This window comes from Podarcis muralis, chromosome 7, assembly GCF_964188315.1.
Source record: "Podarcis muralis chromosome 7, rPodMur119.hap1.1, whole genome shotgun sequence".
NCBI classification, from domain to species: Eukaryota; Metazoa; Chordata; class Lepidosauria; order Squamata; family Lacertidae; genus Podarcis; species Podarcis muralis.
In genome coordinates this window covers 53,629,751-53,639,907 of record NC_135661.1, presented here as the reverse complement: position 1 = coordinate 53,639,907, position 10,157 = coordinate 53,629,751, and the positions used below count along the sequence as shown (strand labels likewise).

At 46.2% G+C, this 10,157-nt stretch overlaps 2 protein-coding genes across 2 annotated transcripts in view; one reads left to right on the top strand and one right to left on the bottom strand.

The window, feature by feature from the left end:
* Window positions 1-7,102, top strand: LOC114601873 (C-signal-like). The gene is made up of 6 exons (XM_028739472.2): window positions 1-262; window positions 1,828-1,879; window positions 3,683-3,870; window positions 4,456-4,617; window positions 5,597-5,707; window positions 6,880-7,102. Exons 1-6 carry the CDS (start codon window positions 116-118, stop codon window positions 6,991-6,993), a joined length of 774 nt encoding a protein of 257 aa, XP_028595305.1. The 5' UTR covers window positions 1-115; the 3' UTR covers window positions 6,994-7,102.
* Window positions 6,541-10,157, bottom strand: part of LRRC36 (leucine rich repeat containing 36) — a 26,807-nt gene continuing 23,190 nt past the window's right edge. The window contains exon 14 of the mRNA XM_077931770.1: window positions 6,541-8,999. Coding sequence (XP_077787896.1) covers window positions 8,798-8,999 — 202 coding nt within the window. The 3' untranslated portion in view covers window positions 6,541-8,797. The remainder of the gene's footprint in view (window positions 9,000-10,157) is intronic.

The window sequence follows — 10,157 nt, the reverse complement described above, 5'->3', positions numbered from 1 at the left end:
AGGCGGGTGCCCCAGTCACGGCAGGAAATGGCACACGCCCAGCCCACTGGAAAGAAAACTTGGGGCAAGGCACAGAGGAGCTGCTGAAAGGAGTAACGGCTTCTGTGAGAACAGGATGGCATCAGGTCACATTCGCAGTGTGTTGGTGACAGGATCCAACCGAGGCATCGGGCTGCAGCTGGTGAAATGTTTCCTTGAGAAACCAAACCCTCCCCAAGTAGTGTTCGCAACCTGCCGGGATCCAGAAGGGGCCAGAGCACAGGTGAGTTGTTAGACTCTCTTTAGCTGACTTTGAAGGCAGAAAGTCTCCCTCTCGGGACACACACACACACACACACACACACACACCCCTCCACGATAGGAGGGCAAACACTTTCTCTCTGCAAAGCTGATGTGTCTGAGACAGGCTTCTTTCTGCAAATCCCATTGTCTCCCCAACCCCTGCACATTGTTTATAAGCAGAAATATCTTCTTTCCTCCAGTTTAGGGATTTCAATTCCTGGGTGTGCATGCAAGAGAAAGATCCACTTTTCCCCCTCCCCTGAAGCAACTGTCAGGCATCCATCCACACTCCATCCTTTCCAGCTGGAACTTCTCCTTCCCTGCTGCCAGATTGTGTTACTCTGACTTCCATAAGTCAGTGTTGCATGCAAGAGCCCTTTTCAGAATCTGTGCTAAAAAATTTCCAAGTTGTTATATAAGCAAGAGGCTCGTCTCAGCCAGGGAATTTAAAACAGGAAATAGGCAAGTTTGCAAAGCCTTGTTTGAGAACTCTGGTTAGTTGGTTGGTTGTTTTGTTTGTGGAGTTGCATGCTCTAGACTTCCCTAATTTAGGGGCCTCTCCGTTTGGAGGAGAGAACAGGGAGGCTTGGATTTATTTACAAATGCGGAAGTTGAGTGTTGCTGGAGGCAAACTGAGTTTGTAGCAAAGAGAAATAAACATGAGGCTGAATATTAGAATGACACTTATTGTTCCAATAAGAGAAAAAAAGAGTCTACTGCTGTGGTTTGCAAAGAAACTCCTTAGCACATGACCTCGTTTTAACATGGTGAAGTCAGCCTACATTGAATACTTTGGAGCTTTCACAGTGGTAGCAGTCATGTTCAACTAGCTCCAGGGCATGTTAAAAGTTAAGCTGGGCATTTACTATGGAACAACCACACCTTTGTTCAAGGCACCTGCACAATGTGAAAACATTCCCCTCTAATGCTTCCCCTCTTCAGCTTCCAGCTGTTGTTTTCTGAGCACAGAAAATCTAGCTTTTAAAAAACTTTGGAATAGCTGCACAATTTCTCAGGGGCAGATGGCCCCTCACTTGGCTCTTTTGGTCAGTTAGTTGCATCACCAAGACTATTCCCATAGGGCATAAATTTCCAACCTTTTCAGACCCAGAACTCACCTATTGTGGGATAAACTGCCTCATATAACCAACCTGCTTAAGTTTAATTAATGCATGAAGGGGTTAATGCCATAGAGTAAGCTGTCCTGCCAGGTTTAGCTCACCTTGGGAGGAAGTGGGTAATTAAGTATATTGTTCTCCTTCAGTCTACATGTGAACTTTAGCTGTGAAGAGGTTTGAACTTGTTGCTCCAGCTTCACCACATGGCTCTCACCAGCCATTCTGGAGTTCTTTCTTGATGTTGTTCAAGTTCAGTCCCACAATGCCCTTGTGGGAGATAGTATGGAAGCCTCAGGCTGCCACCTGCACAATGGGGCTAAGACTGGCCTACTTACAAGATAGTTATAACGACTCTGTGGTAATGTACGTGGGGGAACTTCGGACACATTACAACATGATATAACTTGTTTTCTTTTGTTTCCTACAGGAGCTGAGGCAACTGGCATCCAAGCACCCCAATCTGGCAATTCTGCAACTCGGTAAGCCCTCTCCACTCTTTCAGCAAACAGCAGCAAGGCTGTTGCTTCTTAATTTGAGCCTTGGCAGCTTCTTCTCCCTGTTGTATCCGGTCATTTCTTAAGGCACTGGCTGTATTTAGATGCTCCTCTAGACCATGTACTAGATAGAGGATCTTTAACAAGCCCTCTCCCCTCCCTTAATGTGCCCCAAAACAAGCACTACAAGTCAGAATCTGTTGGACAAATTTGCCCTAAGTAATCCGTCCAAATTTCCCTCCTACATTGTCCTATTGGTTAGGAGACTGCAGTTTACAGACTTCCCGGTCCACTTATTTCATATTTTCCCCTTGATATGTACCCCCTTCGCTACATACATCCCATGATCATGCTGATTAGCTCTAGCTCCAACTGGGCAGTTTGACTAATATTCATAGCCTTTTTAAGCATGCACAATAGTTTTCTAACTGTTCTTCTCCATTTCCCCTTCTGGTTCTAAGTCACCCACAAACCTTCCTAGTACCTTATAAGGCATTATCATTTCATCAGAGAAATGTTGGAGGGTTGTGATACCCACCCAAACCTTTGAGAGAAGCAGCACGTTTAGCTCTAATTTCATAACAGGCATTAGACACAAAGTTTTGGAGGGCTGAGAATGCCATCCGGGTTCATGAATTACTTTCCAGTTGACCAAACCACATCTAAGATTCTGTGGGATAAACAGGTAAGAAAAGCTTAGAAGAAACTTGTAGTAATAAGTTAAGAAATCGCTGCAAGTAGCCAAAAGATAATGTCTTATAAGGTACTAGGAAGGCTTGGCATGTGTGCAGAGATTAGCAGTGGTGCCCTGAGCCAATAAATGGTCCCCTCCCAGCAACATTTGATAGCAATAGGCTGGACCTGACAACTGACTTATCCAACACCCCAATGATCGGATCCAGCTGCCATGGCAATGGAATGGGTGCCTGCAACTCCTCTGTAAAGCTGAATAAGGGCCTCGCTCAGCAGAGATTAGGTGCCCCTCCCAAATACTGACAAGCGCCCAAGGCTTTTTCAAAAGGCAAGCTTCTATTTGCTTATGAAGGAAATAAGATAGGCACCTCTTGATGGCATTTCAACTCTAATCCTCACCCCTCCCTGCCCCACCCAGCTCCTTCCCCCCTGGCTATACAAAGCAAAACTGCATGACTGCCCCTTAAAGAAACAGAAGTTTGCAGAGGGGTAAGGAAGTATGATTGAAAGGGATGCTTTCTCCAAAATGCTCTTGGCAGTGGGCCCCAGTATCACCTCGCTTAACTATTCTATATATTTTTTTAAATCGAGCTTTAAAAGGTATTGGGCCTGGTCACCTCAAGAGCCATCTGCACCTGTATTAACTAGCCCAAGCTTTGAAGCTGTGCCTCAAATGCCCTCCTCTCTATTACCATGAATGGCTGAGTGAGGAGAGCCAAGCCCTCTTAGGAATGGTATTCCCTCCAGAGATCTGCCTGGCTCTCTAGTATGATGAATGCATGGAGTGGTGTGTGTGTGTGTGTGTGAGAGAGAGAGAGGGGGGGGAGGGAGAGAGAGAGAGAGAGAGAGAGATGCCCCCACCAACCTCCATGTACACATCCAAACATGTGACCTTACATAGCTTACAAGTGTTCAGATGAAGACACTGAAGTTGGAAGCAGAGCCACAAGATGCAATCCTGCTCTCCCTGCATTTCTCCTACGTGAATGAGCATGCCAATAATCCCACTTATTGTGAATAGCTGACACAAGCGAGACAGGTGAGAATGCAGTCAAGTCCTACACAAAACAGTGTCTTGTTTCTTCTTCTTTGTAGAAACCACCGATGAGGCAAGTGTCAAGGCAGCTGCCAAGAAGGTTGAGGCCCGCCTGGGAGGCGCTGGGCTGAACGTGGTGATCAACAATGCTGGGGTCATGCCGCCCTGTACTTTGGAGTCAGCCACTGCTAAAGACATGCTGGACGTCTACACCATCAACCTTGTGGGCCCAATGTTAGTGACCAAGGTCAGTTTTTCTGCACAAGAAGAGCAATCCCTTCCTGGACTACAGGGTGGGAAGCAGGCCCCCTTGACGCAGAGTGGACTTGCCCCTCCCAGGCCAGCTCCTGGCAGCACAGCCGGCCGGAGACAACAAAGGGCAATACAGCAGCCTTTCCTCTTTGCATATGCAGACTGCTTCATTGTTGAGGGTCAAAATTATTAAGAGAAAAGAATGGGACTTGTGGGCTTGGTCAGTGGGCTGTAAATGGTGACACCTGGATTTGAGTTAGGGAGGTCACTCCTCCTATCTTCAAAAGGCCCCTGGAGAATAGCCTCTGGCTAGGTGAATTCACAGGCTGAGTTGGTAAGAGAAAGTTCTGCAGGATCAGCCCAGCTCTGTGACAGCATCTACCCTCCATTACTCCCAAACAGAGATGAGTCTTAATATCTTCCGTTTTGAAAAAGCCAACTAGGATATTCTGGGGTAGAAATTGAGAGGTGTAAGAAACAAGGCCAGAGGTGGATGGTCTTTGCAATCTTGTGCCCATTTACTAGCAGATCCTCATGCAGACCAGTTTTGCACAGCTGAAGAGCTTTTGCCTCTCTTTAGGAATTATTGCCGTTGCTGAAGAAGGCTGCCCACGGATCCAATCAGAAAGGCATGAGCTGCGGGAAAGCAGCCATCATCAACATGTCCACTGTTCTAGGATCCATTGAGAAAACACCAGAGCATTATTTCGCTTTCCCAGTCGTCTCCTATCGCTGCAGCAAGGTCAGGCTTCTCCTGTGGGACATGGGTCAAATCTGGCATTTCTGTCCATTGCCTTCCTTGAAAAAGTTTTTCTATGCACCCAACAATGGCTGGCCTAGTGAGTGATGTGCTACTGAAATGCCTTGTGTAACACCCACCAACTTTCTCCCTCTCCAAGTTGGACATTTTGTCCATACAGAACATATTGTTCTGTCTTACGAGTGGATAAAATTGCTTTGTGTGCCTGAATTCCACAGTAAGAATTCTTCCAAAAGTCATGTAGTTGCCATTCTGGCTGAGACTGATGGGAGTTGAGGTCCAAAACATCTGGAGGGCACTAGGTTGGGTAAGGCTACATTATATAATTCTGGTACCTGTTTGCAGTTTCCATGTCAGTGGTTGTTACCTCCTAGAGATGTTAGGGTTGGTGGGGGAAGTTTCTGGACCAGTTACAAGTGATGTGGCAACTGCAACTACACTTTATGGCCATGGCACAGACATCATCATCTTTTTAGCATAGTATATTCCATGTCTCAGTAGCAAAACTGTCCCAGAACTTAGGAGAATTCAGCTTCAGTGTCTGCCCAATCAGTGTTGGTTATGTGAAGAGCAGGGAGATTTTGGGTCCAAAGTGAGTGGTCTTATAACCTCAATTTACTGTATTTTTCGCTCTATAAGACGCACCAGACCACAAGATGCACCTAGGTTTTGGAGGAGGAAAACAAGAAAAAAAAAATTCTGAATCTCAGAAGCCAGAACAGCAAGAGGGATCGCTGCGCAGTGAAAGCACCAATCCTTCTTGCTGTTCTGGCTTCTGGGATAGCCGTGCAGCCTGCATTCGCTCCATAAGACGCACACACATTTCTCCTTACTTTTTAGGAGGGAAAAAGTGAGTCTTATAGAGCAAAAAATACGGTATACTGAGCCAGCAGCCTAGTTGACCTTTCTGCTCTCTGTGCATCTATGATTGGGGTCTGCTCATGTCTTTGTCCATCCCCAGGCTGCTTTGAACATGCTCACCAAGTGCCAATCAATGGGCTACAAAGATGATGGGATCCTGTGCACTGCTGTTCATCCTGGCTGGGTGAAAACAGAGCTGGGAAGTGAGCAGGTGAGTCAGCTAAGGATTTCTTCTTAAGAACTCTCTGCATTACTTCATTCTAATTCAGAACTATACACACATACTAATGGCTCATCCACACTTCCTTTTGGGCCACATTTCTGGGCACAAGTCTGGGATTTCCAGGTCCAGGCAGAAAGAGTGTACTGCCCTGCCACTTTCCTCAGGAAAACCAGTGTTTTTACTGCTGAATTGGAGCAAATGGTAATCAGCTTTTTTGCAAACTGTTGTGTGCTCTGATTCAGCAGTAAAACACAAGGTTTCCTGGGGAAAGTGGCAGGGCAAAAACCAAATCACCCCCCCCCCCCGGACACAGACCTGGAAATCCTGGATCTGTGCTTAGAAATGTAGCACAAAAGGAAGTCTGGCTGAGCCTAAGCCTCACCAGTTCTCTTGCTGAAAGTCTTACTAATATTGTGCACACCCAAGGGAAGAGGCTCCTCCTGGCAGGCTCGAGCATTGACCTTTCTTGCCCACCTCAAGGAGTTGGCCACTAAAGTCTGAGTTAAGGAAGCCATCAGTTGTTGGAGTGTCTTTGGCAGTGGAAGCAGAGCATTGTTGTCATAATGGCTAGTAGCCATTGATAGCCTTATTCTCCACGAATTTGTCTAATCCTCTTTTAAAGCCATCTAAGTCGGCGGCCATCACTGCCTCCTGTGGGAGTGAGTTCCATGTTTAACTTTCTTTTATCTGTCCTAAATCTTCCAACATTCTGCTTCACTGGATTTTCATGAATTCTAGTCTAGTGTTATGAGAAAAACTTTCCTCTATCCACTTTCTCCATGGTATTCATTCATATATACGTAAATCTGGAAGCCAAGAGCTCACTAATGGATGCATTTTTATTCACACTTGCCTGTAATAAATACGCTGCTGATCACATTTTTGTTGGAGAATTGCATCACAGATTTTTGGGGTGTGCTGATTTCCAAGGATAGCTGCATATAGTTTTGCTTATTGTTTGGAGAAGTGAATATTCAGTCAGGCCCACACTAAAATTACAACCAAGGACAGACTTATCCCATCCTTCCCTTTTGCCCACTCCTTTGGTAGCTAGATAGGCAAAACCATCACTCATGTGGCTGGCTGAGCTCTCATCCATCACTGCAGATTTTCTTGTGCCTCTGCAGAATCACTATCTGACCACGGTTTGTACCTTGCAGGCTGACCTGACTGTCGAAGAAAGTGTGTCTGGCATTATGAAAGTGCTTTGCAACCTCTCTGAAAAGCAACACGGGGTGCTGGTGACTTGGGAAGGGAATGTTTTGCCATGGTGAGAGCCTCGGAAGGAACCAAAGGAAGGGCCAAGGCATAATGAGGATGGAGCAGCTTGAGGCTTTGTAAAGCTTTGTATCATGAGTCTTTTGAATAAAAATTGAAGTGGCATCTCTTGGGTCTCTTGTCTTCTGTCCCAAAATGTGACATGTCAAGAAATGGGATTCCATTCCCAGTCCTATCTCCATTCACCAGCCCTGGGTTACTGGCACGCCTCCCTCAACGAAACATGCACCCATTTATATCCTACTTGCTCTCCCTCGCAGAAGCCGTTTTATAATTAAGGCAAAACAGAGCACTGGTGAACCCAACCTCAAAAGGCTGCTGGCAGTTTTGCCTTCACCAGTACATCACAAGGTTTCTCAAATTAGGAGGCAACTTGGAGTGAGCTGGCCACCTCTGCAGTCATGTGTCCTTAGGGCTCAGTTTTTAGACTAGGACTGCTCTTTTGAGCACTGTAAGTGCTGTGACACAAGAAGACTAGATATCGGAAACAAAAAAAGTATTTTGTATGTGAGATATGGCACTGGCAAAATTGTTAAGATTTTGTTAAGATTTTTTAAAATAAATACTGGTCTTTCTTGTGCACGAGTGAAAGAGAGAACTTGTGCTAGACCTCTGTAGTTGGTACTTTTCTTATTACAGCCTTGAAGCTGAACCTGCACCTCTCTCTGGGCTCTTTCTACTTGCCAGATTTTCCACAGTAAAGGGAAATTCAGATTAAAGTGCAGAAGAAAGTCTGGCCTGTCATCATTCTGATGATGCAATTTATGGATGCTGCAAAAACGCTTATTTGTACAAGCAGCACCAATTCCATAATAAGCTTCCATCTTATTACTCGTCTGGGTTGGGTGGAGAGAGAAGTTGACCAGGTCAAGCCAAAACCAGAGCAATTGACCAGAAGACGTCTGCTTCTCTCCCTATGGCTGCAAGATGATTTTGTGGGTTTGCCTTGCAGAAAGTCCGGATCACAGTTTAGGGCTGCACAAATGCATGACGATGGGCCAGGATAACTGGGTGATACCTCTCAATTCAAGCTTAGTGTTAGCTACATACTTTCAAGCTGTTGTTATCAGAGATGGTACATCTTGAATTCAATTATCATTTTAACAACACCTACAATTTCCCTTTTTGCACACTCTGGTGTGTAATCCCACTAGCTAAGGATTATACTCAGCATTAATACATTGTGTTACTGCATCAAACCACCACACCTTTCCATCTGGATACTATGAGACAATGAAGCCTTGGCCACTCTATAAAGTTCTGAAGAAAGGAAGCCTTGTGGGCTCAGGGAAAGGACCGAGGGGCATGTGTGGAAGACAACAGCAGAAGGGTGTTTTTGAATAGGGAAAAGGAGACAGAGTTAACCATAGGCACTATAGTCTGGCCACTGGAAAGCTGGGCTTTGGTTCAGGCATGGAGGACAAACTGGGAGATGGGGGCTGAAGCCAATGTCCCTGAGGAAAAAAAGTAGAGCAGGGAGGCTGTGGACTCTCTTCCTGGCCTTGGAGTGTGTGAAATAAGTATGTTTGTGGGTGCTTCTGTTTTGGGATGTCCTCAGAGCACATCTGGACACTCCAGTGAGTCCCTCCTAGGGCCACAAGGAGTCAAAGAAATAGTACCAATAAAAGCAGCAAAGAGTAGGCACACCTGCCAACAGGCTTTCATAATATACTTATGTGAAAATGAAGAATACTGGTCACTGCCTGTAATAAAGAGATTGATTGATTGGTTGGTTATGTGAAAATGAAGCATAATTTGTATGACAGTCACCATGGGAAGAAAGTGATTCTGTGCTTTCTGTCAGAGAGGACAGCCGCTTAACATTTCTGGATTCCAAGCAATGGGAGAGGTGAGGGAAGCACGATGGGACGTTCTCGCAGGGCAAGAGGCATGACAAGGAGCATCAGGGATCTTCTCCGAAAGACGGCCTGTTTTGCCTACGGAAGGGTCTTGTTCTTTATTCAGCTGCTGCAGAAGGAAGTTGTTTGTGGAAACAAGAGACCTGGCAAGAAGGAAACAATGAACAGGGACCACCTTTGACTGAGCCCAGCATCTCTGAATGAGTTAGCTTTCTTGGACATGTGAAACCAACAAGAAACGCTACGTACTTCAAACAGGAGTTTCATTAGTTGCCAACCTGTAAGTCTCCAACTTGATATTTTCAATCATTGGACATGTGGCATAGGGACTAATCCTGACCCTGACCAGAAGGTTTAATTGTCCCATAACCCATGTTCCCCTATAAACCAGGTCACATTGCTCATGGCATTAGTTAATGGACAGGAGGGCATGCTTCAATCCTCTCTTGGGTTTGCAAACAGGTAAAGGTACCCCTGCCCGTACGGGCCAGTCGTGTCCGACTCTAGGGTTGTGAGCTCATCTCACGTAAGAGGCCAGGAGCCAGCGCTGTCCGGAGACACTTCCGGGTCATGTGGCCAGCGTGACGAAGCTGCTCTGGCGAGCCAGCACCAGCGCAGCACACGGAAATGCCATTTACCTTCCTGCTATAAAGCGGTCCCTATTTATCTACTTGCACTTAGGAGTGCTTTCGAACTGCTAGGTGGGCAGGAGCTGGGACCGAACGACGGGAGCTCACCCCGCCGCGGGGATTCAAACCGCCGACCATACGATCGGCAAGTCCTAGGCACTGAGGTTTTACCCACAGCGCCACCCACGTCCCGTTGCAAACAGGTACTTGCAGCCAAACCAGGATTTTGCCTCTTGCGTTTTCCCTGCACAGCAGCCAAGGCAAGAAGAAATAAAAGGTGCTTTTTGTGAGCATCGGCAGAGCACAGGAGAAGTCCTGCCTGCTGCATTTGCTTACAAAAAGCAGCTTTCTTTCTCCCCTCCAAAAGGTGTCTATCACAAGCATCAGCAAAGGACAGGATCTGCTATCAATGCTCTTTTCTTCTTCCCCTCTACATCAAATTTGCAATCCCCATGCAAGAGCTTTTGACAGGTGGGAGGGACAACCTGCTTGTCAATTATGTGTCATGATAAAGATGGACTGTGACTCTTTCAACTAGTCACTTTTTCAGATTAGCCCACCTCACAGCGATGTTGTGATGACAAAAGTGGGGGTGGGCACCATGAATGCCATGTGAGCTGCTTTTAGGAAGGAGGGATAAAAAATGGAATGATAGCCCTACGTCCCCTCCCC

Excerpts from the sequence above, each read along its gene's own strand:
- LOC114601873 (XM_028739472.2), top strand. The coding sequence starts at position 116 with ATGGCATCAGGTCACATTCGCAGTGTGTTGGTGACAGGATCCAACCGA. Across the intron at positions 4,618-5,596 it reads TCTCCTATCGCTGCAGCAAG|GCTGCTTTGAACATGCTCAC; the intron begins GTCAGGCTTCTC and ends GTCCATCCCCAG. Across the intron at positions 5,708-6,879 it reads CAGAGCTGGGAAGTGAGCAG|GCTGACCTGACTGTCGAAGA; the intron begins GTGAGTCAGCTA and ends TGTACCTTGCAG.